The sequence below is a fragment of the Notothenia rossii genome (assembly GCF_949606895.1).
Source record: "Notothenia rossii genome assembly, chromosome: 8".
NCBI lineage: Eukaryota > Metazoa > Chordata > Actinopteri > Perciformes > Nototheniidae > Notothenia > Notothenia rossii.
In genome coordinates, this window is record NC_136906.1 from 53,778,557 (window position 1) to 53,793,524 (window position 14,968).

Here is a 14,968-nt window from a genome sequence, read left to right on the forward strand (position 1 = left end):
CCCCACTCTATATGTAAGCTTGGTCCATCTTTCTTTTTAAAAATCTCCTCACTGTTTTCCTCTATTTCAGTTGATAAGCCTACACTAGAACACAAGCCATCCAAGCCCGCAGCGCCAGTGGTCCCGCCCAAAAAGCCGGTCCCCCCTCCTGGGAAAGGCAGGCCGGGGAGCCTCCCACCAAAGAGGCCCGACAAGCCTCTCGCTCCATCGCCAAAGTAGGTCTAATATTCATCTCCTAGTCCAGCTTCTGTTCATCCTTCCTGCTGTGCGCCTTTCTGATCATCGCTGAACCCTTTCCCCTAGTGTCTTTCCCCCCACACATCACTCCTGTCTCTTGTATTTTATGATTACTCATCCAGTTAAATATGAAGGTTTTACCTAGAAATGTTCTGTTGAAGGACCTGGAAATTAGACAGCACTGACCTTTTTGATTCCTCCTCCTACAGTAATGTTTTTTCATAATTGTTTTATTTGTACCGCTTGTCTCTAGGCACAATGGAGAGGTGCCTTCCACACGACCAAAATCAGAGTTTGAGCCATCGTTGCCCACCAAACCCAAAATCCTGTCTGGGGACTGGGGGGAGAAGTCCTCGGATGTGGGTATGTACAGTGTGCGCTTACAGATTATCCAAGCCCATATTACTGGGGTGATTTGTTTTACTTGATATTAGGTCAATTCATGATTTTTAACTACAGAAGGTGAGCTGAAAAAGAATGCTTCACAAATATTAAATAATGTGTGTGACTTCCATTAAAACCCACGTTGATTTTTGGGGTGACAGTAGCTCAGTCTGTAGGGGCATGGCTTGCGAACCAGAGGGTAGGCTGGTACTTGGAGCAAGGCAGTGCCCATGAGCAAGGCACCACGGCAGTACACAGGAGGATAACTGGGACCTTTAGCAACGTAAAATGCGACGACAGTCTCTTGAGCAAGAGATCGCAGATTTGCCGGCTAGCAAGTAGCAACTCCATGCAGCACTACTGAGCATGTTAGCTTAGCTTGTTAGCCTTAGCTAGCTGGGGAGCTTTGAGCTCGTCAGGCATGTTCCAGCAGCTCCGCCTTTTGCCCTTTTTTTGGATAAGGAGGGGACAGGTGGGAGTAAGATGCCGACGTCACGGCCAACACTTCACCGACCGGCTCCGCAACTCTGCAGAATCCTATGGGTGGCGTCACAGACACAACATCCATTTATATATACAGTCTATGCCCATAGTACAGTGTTTCTCAAAGTGGGGGGGCGCAGAGGCATGCGAGAGAACAGCAGGAAACATGGTTATGAAAAACATAATTTGGAAAATTATTGATTCGAAAATAATATGATACAGTACAAGTACCTCTGGGTCTCTGGGTTTCATTAAAGCTCGGCTCTGTGTGTGTGTGGAACGAGCCATTTTGTGTGCGAGAGAGAGCACACCGGTACCGGAGATCGTTGTTGTTAGCTTCTGGTGCTAGCGAGCTACGCTAACGGATATAAGGAGCTTTTTCATCATCAAGGTGGAGGAGAGTCCTCTCCTGTCAGACTGAGAGGCTCAGTGAACTAAAGGACTCTCTCAGTGTTTAGATAGTTAAAGGAGACCTATCATGCTATATGTAAATGATATAGTGTATGGCCATACCTATATAAGGTATATTTATACATTTTATATTTCAAAATACCAAACAGATCATTTTTTAGCCATGCCTCATTTCGCTCATTTTCGCTCTATTCCAAGCCTGTCTTTGAAAATTCTGAGCAGCAGCTGACCACGCCCCCCTGCAGAAGAGGGGGGCATGAGCCGGCGAGAGTCACGTTACCATGTTTGCTGTGATTACGAGTGTGGAATAAACATGTCATCTCAGAGCAATGCATGTGTTCAAGCATATTATCAATTTGATCCAAAAAACTGACCCTGATGCAGCGGAGGTTTTGGTGGCGGTGCAAACAGCTCGGTTGCAGCAGGACGTTTCTGAATGGTTAGTTGACAACATACTTGTCAACCCTCCCGATTTTCGCGGGAGACTCCCGATTTCATTGCCCTCTCCCGGTTTCCCCCCGGGGTCATATTTCTCCCGCATTTCTCCCGATTTCTGACAAAATCAGATTTACACACGGCTGTTTCCACTCGGACTTTAATACAGCTACACCATTGTTTGGTTTCCATGGTAACACCTCTCTTTAGCAGTGTTGGGTGTAACGCGTTACAAAAGTAACGGAGTTACAGTAATATATTACTTTTTGCTGTAACGAAGTAATGTAACGCATTACTAATGAAATGTGGGTAATATATTACCCGTTACAATGCTCAGTAACGCAGTTACAACACATTTTAACCCGAAATTAAATGGTGTTTTGTTTTTTAAGAATGTACTAACATAGTGAGACATTCCGACACCGGACAAATTGTGCGGGTAGATTAGTAAACCTGGTGTTTACCCTTCAGGCTTCGCGTCGAGATCTTCGGGGAAGTTGAACATTATGCAACCATTCAAAAAGAGAACGTAGCAAAAAATACAAACAACAAATTGTGTCAAGTGCGCGTGACCTGCTCCGCTGCGCGTGCATCATTTCCAAAGTGCTTCCACAGCAGTGACACACATCTCATCTGTGGATAATCATTTATACGAAAATGGTTAAAGCAACCATCAATAAACGCCAGCAACACTGCATCTACTGCAGGCAGTAGCAACAGGTCAGATGCGGACATACCGTTACCCTCCGTTGTGGACACTAGCTTACTCCCGCCTGACTCGCCAGCCCCGGAGCAGCAGTCTTCGTCGCCCGAAACTACGCCGCCCCTCTGCGGCCCGCGGCGCAGGTACCAGGTATATCTAAACAACTACCCGCCTGTACAGTGGGGTAAGGCAGTCATTTTGCAGCTTGTGCTATACAAATAGACAATGGCTAGAATATTCATGTGAAAATAGTACCATATTCTGACATGCCTGTATAAATGTTGGGTCAAAAATAATGCATACAATAGCACATATGCCTTCACCACGAATGGCTACAAAAATATCTCATATCCCAAGCTTATTATCAACGAGCTGATGTTGCAGCTGAAATGTTCTCCAGGTCACAAAGTCAACCTCACATGATGATGTGATACCAGTTTTCAAGCACAGTAAATATTCTCTTCCCAGCGTATATGATGGGACCAAGGTGATGATGTAGTAGGATACATGGTTTTAATAATACTTTTGCCTTCCAATGTTTGCCATTTCAAACCATGAGCATGGTTTAAATAATATTTGCCTTGATTTACAATATGTTAACCTTCATTATAGTCCTTGACAGCGGTCTGTACTGCTGTATTAACAACGTGTCACATGTTAAGAATTTACAATCAGAATCGAGTATTCAACTAAGCCCTGTAATACAAGTTGTTAGTAGCCTTAAGGGCCTACACAGTTGTTATGCTATACCACATCGCCCTTCACTGGATGCATAATGAGCTGCACTAAACTACATTTTAGCATTTAAAATACCTAGCTATTCTTTTGCGGTTATTTTGGTGAAAGTAACTAAAAAGTAACCAAAGTAGTGTAACTCATTACATTTCAGAGACAGTAATATTGTAATGTAACTTATTACTTTCAAAAGAGAGTAATAAGTAATATGTAATATATTACATTTTGTAACTTGCCCAACACTGCTCTTTAGTAGCGCGCGCAACTCAAAGTCTGAGAGGGTGAGGCAGATATTCACAGAAAACAGAACAAGAATCGACAACTACTCTACTCTCTGCTCACTCCTTTCCTTTAAAATACAGGTCCAGCCCACACATATGCTCCATCAAGGACGGTACTACAGGCCGCAAGGCAGTGCACTTACAACTACAATAAGCATGTTAATGTTAATCTAACAGCTCCGGCAATCCACTAGCACCCCCCCCCCCCCCCCCATTTTGCATTTTGAAATGCTACCAATTTCTGAGGTCTAAAGGTTGGCAAGTATGGTTGACAAGCTGTTGTCCCTATTTATTTTTACTCTGTTTGTTACGATGCTTGCTACTTATTCCGTTCATATTTTGGCTAATTAGCAAGAATGCAATGTGTATAGTTTGTAACTTAGAGTTTGACCCAGCAATAAGTCTCTGAAAGGCGGTCAAAAGTTGTGTGGATAGAGGCAGAGCGCAGCGGCAGGCAGAGAGAAGCAGGCTGCGATACCCCCCCCCCCCCCCACAGAGCGCACCCAGAGGACAGGCTGCGTCACCTCACTTTGTAACCCAGGAAAGGAGCAGGAATCCTGGGTACGTGAGTGTTAAAAGTGCATTAAACTGTTTTAATCCGACAGCCGCTGATGTGCACGGAAGTCTGTCCATTTCGTTAACATTTGAATAGCCAAATGGACGGAGATCCGTCCTACATTATATGCGAATGAGAGGTTTGGCAATGCACGTGGCCGTGGCTAATTCCCTTGATAGGTGGAGAGTTGACCAATAAGCGGAACACCTCTTTGTGACGTAGACAAGTGTTGAAATCTGGATCCGTTTTTTTCAGATCCGTTGCAGCCCCTTTTTTAGAGATTTGGCTAAGGAGGAAAATAGAGAGGGTTGTGTTTTCTGACACTTGGTGAGTTCCCTGGAACACCGGGGACACATGTTCATGTATAAAAGACGTACAAAGGTGCATTTTGCATGATAGGTCCCCTTTAACTTTAGTCTAAGTTACCTCAGTGGGTCTCAAATGTTTTGGTCTTGACTTCAATATTTAAAAAACAAATCTTCCAGGGGGAGCAATCCCCCGGACCCCCCTATGTGAGGTCCACACACCAGCTATAAAAATAGCACTTACACCCCATAAATGATTATCCACAGATGTGTATCACTGCTGTGGAAGCACTTTGGAAATGATGCACGCGCAGCGGAGCAGGTCACGCGCACCTGACACAATTTTTTCTTTGTAATTTTGGGACCGTTCTCTTTTTTTAATAGAGGTTGCATAACATTCCACTGGGGGTGCAATGCATTCCTATGCACCCTCGAAGATCCCAACGTGAAGCCTGAAGGGTAAACACCAGGTTTACAAATCTACCCGCACAATTTGTCTGGTGTCGGAATGTCTTGCGATGTTAGTACATTCTTAAAAAACAAAACACCATTTAATTTCGGGTTTAAATGTGTTGTAGCTGCGTTACTGAGCATTGTAACGGGTAATATATTACCCACATTTCATAAGTAATGCGTTACATTAATTTATTACAGCAAAAAGTAATATATTACTGTTACTTTTGTAACGCGTTACACCCAACACTGTTGGTCATGTGCACGTTCGTGTGTGTTGGAGGAGGGGCTCTGTAAGGAAGTCTGAAGGAAGATGCAGATTCTTTCCGGGTGTGCATTTTCAAATTCTAGCGCACTGGAGCTGGTTTCTCCAAAATTACCTACCCCATCTTTAATAGACATGTTTTTTAAATATATTTGTATATATCTGAGACCTATGCTATTGCCTAAAAATACCATGATAAGTGAACTTTAAGGACTAAAAACATGCAGTTTGGTTACTTGGAGACATTTCAGTGACCGTTACGTGCAAATGTAGTTATACTGTATATGCCGTGAGCTGATTATCGAGCCTTCATTGTAACAGTTGCGGGTACGTTGTGTATATGCATGGGGAATGTTGCAGTAGAAAATTCCACTGTAGCGACCGGTACATTAATGGGAAACCCTAAATGTTTGAGCACCCTCTATGAAACGTCAAACTACCCCACAGCACCCCCAAAATAAATCTCTGGCGCTGCCACTGAGCCTGCAGCCCCGTTCTGAAGAAATGTGCAGTGCAAACAGGCTCATTGCAGCCACTAATGCTGTGATAAGAAGACACACTTTGCTAAATATCAGCATTTTCTTTTCTTTCCTTTTTTTGCACAGATTGCGAAGTGGCAAAGTATTATAACTTATTGTTCTAGCAAAGGGATTGCACCATTGTATTATGTATTTATTTTTTTGAGCACACAGACTTGGAGCATTGTTTTATTATCTCTGTTCTAGCAAAGTGATTTTTTTATTTTGTTGAAAGGAATGCTCACGTTAATATTGATGTATTTTAATAAATGTTCACTTGGCCTATTTACGTGACTATTTGTGTTGGGGGGGCCCGACTTTTTTTTTTCGCCTGACAGAAAAAGTTTGAGAACCACTGCCCTAGTACTAGAATGGGATAAATGCAGACTTTTACAGTGTGTGCTGTATGTACAATGTGGAGCCATCTGTTTTCATGATGCATCTATCTACTACTCATGTTGTAGAAAGCAACTGAATAATTGTTAATTGTCTTATTCAGAGTTTTACACTGATGGAGACAGAACGTTATTAGTGAAACAGCATTGGTAACAACACACCACCCGGATCTGCACATCAATATGAAAAGGTGTTTCTGATAAAATGGTAAAAGACAAGCAGAGCTTTAATTGGCATAACGTACAATAATTGAAGCAGAGCTCGGAGTGAAAGAGGTATGAGGGGATTGTGAAGAGGAGCAGCAGCAGACATAATTGAAAAGATAAACAGTTTAGAGGCTGCCGTTTTGAGAGAGGGTGGGGGGAGAGAAGTGTTTATTGACAACCGAGGAAGAAGAAGGTACAGAGAATCTTCGACGGATTTAATGGAGTTTTCTTAATGTTTTTCATCTGAGAGTTCTTTCTTAGGTGACAAAGCGCTGCTAAAAGCCCACAGCGCTCACCAGAGGACAGTCTGACACCCTTTGTGAAACATGAAAACTCAATCTATCCTGCAATCACATGCAATGCTTTCTCTCAGCAGCACTTTACCACTGTGTACTGCAAAGTGCTGTTACTCAACAGTTGCTAAAAGGTTTCAGTGTTGTATAATACATTTGGGAGTGATTGATTCTTCCCTCTGTTTAACTTTGTTGTATGCACTAGGACTGTTTTCAATATACTTTTTAAATCCTCTGGAGCAGAGAGAGGAGCTGTGGATTATTGTTATTGATTAATGCATCAGTCTTTCTTAGGGTCAAAAACACTAAACTCACAACTTAAAATGAAAGCGTTTAGTTTATTTAATAAAAGAGCAAATGTTCAATGTGAAAAGTGACAGTAGTTATAGATTATTTGCATTTTGGTGCTATACATATATATATATATATATATATATATATATATTTTTTTTTTTTTTTTTAATTTAAATGAATAAAAAGAAAATATATCATTTTCTTTTTTTTTACAAACCTTGAATTTCAGGGGGGGCGCGGGGCTCCGTTGGCAGGGCGCAGCGCCCCTCCAAGACAATGGTAGGGGAAACACTGAATAAATAGGGCAAACAAATAGATAATACACATCAAACGGAATCCCTCATCATTTAAAGAGAACTTTCATTTCTCAATTATTATTTTTTCTATATGAGGCATTGCTGTTCCTACAAGTATATTAGTGATAACATATCTTTATGTACTCTGTTTTCCTCAATTTCTCTCGTTTACAAACATTCTGTTTATTTAATTATTTTGTTCCAGTTGTTTGCACTTTGCCTGGTAAAAAAAAAAGAAAATATTTTCAGGGTAATGAAAGAAAGGCATGTATAAGTGATGAAATGCTCCACTCTGTTTCCTTCTTCATGTCTCCGTGTGGTCTGCCTCTTCTCACAGATCTGATGAGTTTTGATGAGCTGTCGTCTAACTCGGAGAAGCTCTCTCACCCCACCGCTAACAGACCAAAGATGCCTGGCAGACGGCTGCCCGCACAGTTTGGTGGAGGAAACTCGGTGAGAAAACACACAGATAAATACAGTGATGATAAGCAAAATGTGGAGAACTGTTGTGGTCGTGCAGATGCATTTTCAGTGTCATATACACAATGTCATGTCATATTGCTGTTAAAGACTGATAGTCAGGTGAAACATTTCAACACAATGTATTCATGTTATGGTTAGGCAATATGGCAATATTAAATTGGGACTACATATCGTCTTATATTTTAAATATTGGCATGTCGTTAGTGTTGTCTTTACCTTTAATCGTAGTGCTGCATATTTTCAAATAATAATCTTCATCGTTTTGCATACTCATTCAAAGTAGGCTTTGATTAGGCTGCACTTCACATTATGATACAATAAATAATTCCTTCTGGTCCAGAACTCTGCTGCCAGCATCATCACCAGAACCCCCTCCATTAACCACATCCCTCCTGTTCTTCAGCAGCTTCACTGCCTGCCTGTCGAATACCGTATCCATTTTAAGATTCTACTCCTCACCTTAAAGTCTATCCACCACCTCAGTCCTCTGTACCTCTCCAACCTCCTGCACATCAACACACCCACCCGCGCTCTTAGGTCTTCTGCTTCCATCCACATCACTGCACCACCCTTCCGCTTAACCACCATGGGGCCCAGAGTCTTCAGCCACTCTGCACCCCCCTTCTGGAACTCCTGACCTCCAGAATATCGACTCTCTCCATTTTCAAATCACGTCTCAAAACATATCCCTTCACACTGGCATATCCACCCTGATCACATCACACATCCTCTGTTCTCATTGGTTATATTGTCTTGTTTTTCTGCTAGTGTTTTCTTTTGATTTGAGTTTTGTGTTTTTGTATATTGTATGGAGAACTTGAAATTATTTCATATTTTACGCTTATGCCTATAATCCTTTTTTTCAGATTGTAGCGACCATTTTTAAAAAGGTTTAGGCTTCATATTGTTACTTTTTTATATCTGATCCCTTTTTTTGTCTCTTCTGAAATTGTTCTTCCTCCCCATGGATTTCCTTTTACATTGAGGTCCCTCAGCTGTCTGTAACCTGTCACATCCCTTCACCTCACACTCACACTCATTCCACGTCCTCACACAGCAGTGTTCATTTTGGCAGCTATTTTTGATTTAGTCTTAGTCCAAAATGGTTATTAGTTTTAGTCACATTTTAGTCATTTCTATCCTTCATAGTTTTAGTCTAGTTTTAGTCGACGAAAACTCAAAACGTTTTAGTCTACTTTTAGTCGATGAAAAATTACATTTTAGTCAACTTTTAGTCAAAATGTTTTCTCTCTTTAAACCAATTCAGTTAGGCAAATACAGGATTCTGACATTGGAATCAAGGTGACAGCATCAAATCAAGTGTTGAAATTCGTAAAGCAACATTTCACTCTCTTAACATTTTACTTGTGTAATATCTAGGGATGGGTATCGTTAAGGTTTTTTACGGTACTACTAGTCTTATCGATACTGCTTATCGATCCGGTACTTTAACGGTATTCTTGTACGCACTTTTTGTTATTTTTTAAAGGGAAAAACTAAAAAAATTGTTAACCAAATTAATTGCTTTATTGAAATGTGAAAAAAATAAAATATATATAATTATGTTATTATATTGTACTGTACTTGAGTCAAATGTTGAGGTACTTCTACTTTACTGGAGTATTTAAATGTTTTGCTACTTAGTACTTCTACTCCACTACAGTTCAGAGGTAAATTATGTACTTTTACTCCACTACATGTATTTAATACCTTTAGTTACTTTACATATTTGGATTAATGATGTGAAATATAATCAAGTGTTAAATCAGACTTTAGTTCCACCTGGAGTAAATTCACAAGCTACCCTGCAGTATACAAAGTCATTCAAACTATCTGCACCTTGACCAGCTTTAAGAACACTTTAATGATCAATCATTATAAAACATATCTTATATATTATTATGAAATAGATAGACCAATCTGCACGATGACTACTTTTACCGTCGCTACTTTAACTATATTTTGTTGAGCATACTTTTCTACTTTTACTTGAGGGACATTTTGAATGCAGTACTTTTACTGTAACAGAGTATTCCTACACTATTGTATTTTTTTACTTAAGATCTGAGTACTTCTCCCACCTCAGCGCACCTGATGTGATAACGTTACTCGTAATTGGGGCAACAGAGCTACGAGTTAAGGAAGTCGAAAATTGTGCATTTCTCCGACTGAATATGACGCCTTTTGGCCGGCTGTTTGGACAGACTACTCTACTCGTGTCAACGCTTTGTCCACATCGAGGCTTGTAGAGTGTATACTCTCTGAACGCTCCGTCCCCGGCAGATCTCTGTGTGCCGCTGCAGCGTGTCTGTTAGGCCCCGCCCCCCGCATACAGAGAGACACAGGGAGATCGCTCTTCTTGAGTGAAGAGAGCGGAAATAATTATATTGCAAGTTAGAAACGTAAGATGCATTTTGACAGACAAGACGGACAGTTAGGGGGAAATATGCTGCATTTTGAATATCCGATAGTCCACCATTAACACCTTAGTCCCGTCTCGTCTCATCAACGAAAACTAAATATACATTTCGTCATAGTTTTCGTTATCAAGAATCTATTTTTAGCTCGTCATCACCTCGTCTTAAGGCCCTGACACACCAAGCAGTCACCAGAGAACTCGCCGACGCTTCAGCCGAGGACGTACGAACTGCGCATGCGTGAGTGGCAATAACTCTCCTTACCAGCAGGCGGCAGTAGTGTGTATTCGTCATTCAAAAGAGGCAACAACCGGAAGACAGAGAAGAAGAACAGACTGCGTGATCTAAACAAACAACAAATATCGTGTGCGTTCCATTTTCACTCTCGTCCATCGAAAACATGTTTCGTGCGGTACTGGAGCTATCAGCCATTGGAGTGTTGCTTGTGGAAGACATTCTCAAGCAACCGTTTCGCTTCTCATGCACTGATTCGCTAGCTGAACAGCCAATCAAAGTGATTTCTTTGTTCGACTGCCTGTGGCCGACGCAAAGGCCACATAAGGCATTCCACGGCCCGACGGTGCGGGACACATCAAATTGAGTTTGGGCGGCAGGGCAGGCTTCGTCGTCCGACTAACGAAAATGGCCGATTTCGGCCTGGTGTGTCAGGGCCTTTAGTCATGTAAAAAAGTTTGTTGACGAATATTTTTCGTCATAGTTTTCGTTGACGAAATTAACACTGTCACACAGGAGCAGTGACGTAGCCAGGAATTATTGTGTGGGTGAGCCTGGAGAAATGTAGGTGGGCCAGGGTGAGACTTATTAAGCGTGGGGTCTGAGCTGAAACTTCATTAACGATTTTTTGAATGCACTAATTGAACATAAGCATAAACTAGCAGTGAAAACAAAAACATAGGCACGGCGGCCTCAGAATGTGTGTATAACTGACATCCACATGACTAGGGATGGGTATCGTTAAGGTTTTAACGGCAGGCCTATTACTACTTTTATCTATACCGCTTATCGATTTGGTGCTTTAACGGTATTTTTATCGTTTTTTTTTTGGAGAAAAAAATAAGGTACAATAACTAACAAATTGTGAACAAAACTAACATTGCTTTTTATTTTAATTAAATACATAATATTTCACATCAAAAGAAACAACAATGTTTTAACAAATCGTATTAAATAATGTGATGACAGAACTGTAAACAGAATAGCTGAAATGTTAATGAATGTGGTGCACTTTTGCTAAATGTTTAGACAATTTGCTCGTTGCCCTTACATGCTAAACTCTTATTGCACTTTTGGCAACGCGCATTGTCCATATCGAACAGGTAAAGTTTAACCATACCTCGGAGCGCTTTCTCTCCGCCATCTCCTCCATGTGTGTGTGTGTTGCTGCATGTAGCAGAGCATGTTTGTAAACTGCCCCGCCCCCTCAGGCAGGGGAGAGAGATCTCTCGTTTGGATTGGAAAGATCGAAAATACTAAAAATAATCATAGACGCATTTTGCTGTCTTATTGCATATTAGAAACGGAGTTGGCGACACTAAAACTACAATATAATGTTTGTGTAGCAATAATATATGAGATATATTTTGTACATGTCTCCTCCAGTACCGACCGATAACGTTGGAGCTTAAAGAGCATCTTGCAGGTTGTTTTTTTTTCTACATTTATGCTTAAACTTGCTTGAAAATTACAATGAAAAAAGTGAATGTAGGATTTGATATGTTTTACGAGACATAAGGGCAGGAATTCAGAGGGAAAGGAGCGATTTTGAGCTCTGCTCTTAAAAACGGCTTTTTTTTAAGGTCATACGTCAAACGCGTCATATTACATCACAAAGGGGAAACATCTTCGCTCTCTGACCTCGGGTATAGTTAGTAGTTGCGTTGAGTTGAGCGGTTGTGTTTTAGTGAACTGGTATTTTTCGGTAGTTTTACATTGTATTTCACCATTTGTAATCATGGTGCAGTATTGTGTTTGTGCAGGTTGCACAAATACCAGCCTGTCAGGACATCGAGTCCACAGTAAAAAGGACCGGAGCTAGCGTTCGTTCCTGGGTGCGTTCTGCATCCACCTCCCTGCAGCACATACTCTCCACAGCTTTATCAGGAAACCGTATTACTTCTCTCTCCCCCCCTTCGCTGCTCTCTCCTCTCCGGTACACGGCACCGTAAGACGTAGTGTGGAGTTGCATTAGGTAACGCTGTGGTGGCGGTACTGCTCCAGCCATCTCCTTTGTTTGTTTGTTTGTTTCCCCCTGTCTGTATTGTTTGTGTGTGCGTGGTGGCTGTCACTCCTGGCTCCCGGCTCAACCTCCACTCACCTGCTGCAATCAGCTGTGCACCCTCCCCGACTACACACCTGCTTTCCATCAAGCCATTTACAACGGCATATCAACGGAGGCTCCACAATCATCAAGTATCAGCCGTATCTCGCGTCTCTCCTCCGGTACACAGCACCATAGTGTGGAGCTGCATTAGGTAACACGAGATACGGCTGAAAGTTGCGCTTTAGTTTCTGTTATGGATCAGTATCAACAGTCCTGCCAGTAACGTTACTATATTATCAATGCTACGTTAGTTATAGCCTGATATATGATAGCTAACTTCACAATGTTGTGATGTGACGTTAGCTAACATTCTGTAGCTAACGCCGGTCACTCACCAAGATAGCTGCCTAGTTCTCCACTGGTGCTCCTCACACCACAGCTCAATTTCTCTCCGATGGCGGTTATTTCTTCTAATCCTTGACTGCTCCTGGTCTCTTGGACTCCTAGCAGGCTCATAATTATAAGGTTGTGGTCCGTCATATGCATTTGAATATTCATGTTCAACTTCTTCTGTGTCGAAACTAGCATTGGGATCCATGTTTATTAATACGTTACACCGGCCGCTCTCCCCCTTGTGTCCCCCGTGTTACGTCACACGCAGGAGGTCACGTGCCGAGGCTTTTTTATGCGAAAGTGAACATTTCTTACAAAAAGAACGCCAGATGTCACTATAGTGTATATTTCTGTATATTTTTTTGAAAATCTAGTGTATTCATCATTTTCCTACACATTTATTCACGGGTGTCTAACCTGGAAGTTGCTCTTTAATGGTACCACGGTCTTTAATAATTCAGTCCCGGGGCCCGTTTAATACCGGGTGTCGGTACCCATCCCTACACTTGACTGGCTCGGCGGCCACAGGTGGTTTATCCTTGACAGTCGCAGTAGGCGCACACTGAGAGTCTTTTCATATTCAGCAAATGTGTACACGCTTCACTGCAGACCTCAAGAAGTAATAAGACTTTCATTCACTCACAGCAAAACTTGCTTTACTTACTAATTTACTCACGGTAAAAAAATGCACTCCCTATTCCATTGTCATGAATCTAACTATATCCAGAATAAATTGTATTGGACCCAGGCTAGAAACATGTTTATTTCTGCTGCAAAGTTGGGCATTTTAACAAGGGGGTCTATGGAAATTGCTCCTTTCTGCATCCATCCCCTGTTGGCCACTAGATGAACTGTAGTTTGTGGCACTTCCTTCTGGGCTTCCTGGCTCTGCGCTATAACGCGCTGATTGGCTGTGGGTGGGCCAGACGTGCATGTGGGTGGGCCCAGGCCCACCCACAGCTACGCCACTGCACAGGAGTCCCATCGCCTGCCCTCCTCTCCTCAGAGCAGGCATCACTCAGCTGCACTCCTTCAAACGACTGTCACTGGGAATAGGCATTTCCCCTAACGTTGGCAGAACATTATCACTTTTATGAGTCAGGTTACCCTGTCACCAAGCTGTAAACAAAAAGAAAAAATATGAAATCTTTAATCATGTAAATATTTTTCCTTTGCAGCCCACCAAGGAATTGAGCGTGGAGAAGTTATTCAAGGTTGATGAAGAAGATGCTGCCAAACCAAAGCTAACAGACACCAGAAAGGTAACTTATAACACTGTTATTCACCAATGAAATGACAGATGACAAACACTCCAAAAGGCATGATATGGGTGCAGATGTTTCTCAGTATTGTCCCTGTTGGTTGGAGCACTTACCCTCCAGAAGAGAAAATCTTATCCCGTCCAGAATCAAACACTGACCACTTATTTTCAACATCATGATAAACCAAACAACAATTTTTAAATCGTTCAAGTAATGAGTGGTGCAGAAAGCGGCCACAGACAAGGGTTTCAATGTAATTTGGGAATTGTGCACCCCAAAGTAATCCCACTAAAAGTGTTAGTTTGTGCCGCCGAGGGGCTCAGGCTGTTATCATGCTTATGTGTCTGACATTATTATGTAAAGGACCGTATGTCTTCTGCTTGGTTTGACTCAATAACTAACAGATAGGGGAAAGAAAATCTTGAAGACAAATGTTATATCTCTCTGAAGGTCTTTTAAATACTTTTTCAGACACTTTTACTATCAATCTAGCTGTCACTGGCAAAAATAAACACTTTTAGTAGATGTTAATGGATGTATAAAGAGAACTGGATACAGCGTTGGAGGGTGGGCCCTGATCATTCTTATGAAGGTTTCTCAGTGGCGCATGAAACTAAAACGACCTGACTATAACAAAAGTACCTGGATCCATAGAGCATGCCCACCTGAGTTTACACCCCGCCTCCACTCCCATCTGTCAAAGTTGGTCGTGGTTCAGTGAAATGATTGGAGAAGAAAAATAACTCTGGATCAGCATCTGAACATTTGTGCCAGTCAACATATCCAAAAGATTTCAATGTCTGGAACTGGAACAATTCCTTTCAAATTGTATCTGACACTATTTTTTTATTTGAAAATAATGTGTAGGAAGGATATTTAAG

General features: G+C 41.7%; 1 protein-coding gene across 1 annotated transcript in view; it reads left to right on the forward strand.

Moving 5' to 3' along the window:
* Positions 1-14,968, forward strand: part of cd2ap (CD2-associated protein) — a 123,901-nt gene that overhangs the window by 92,049 nt on the left and 16,884 nt on the right. Inside the window, exons 12-15 of the mRNA XM_079643084.1 lie at positions 71-215; positions 491-600; positions 7,589-7,704; positions 14,004-14,087. Of these exons, the coding sequence (XP_079499210.1) occupies positions 71-215; positions 491-600; positions 7,589-7,704; positions 14,004-14,087 (455 nt within the window). The remainder of the gene's footprint in view (positions 1-70; positions 216-490; positions 601-7,588; positions 7,705-14,003; positions 14,088-14,968) is intronic.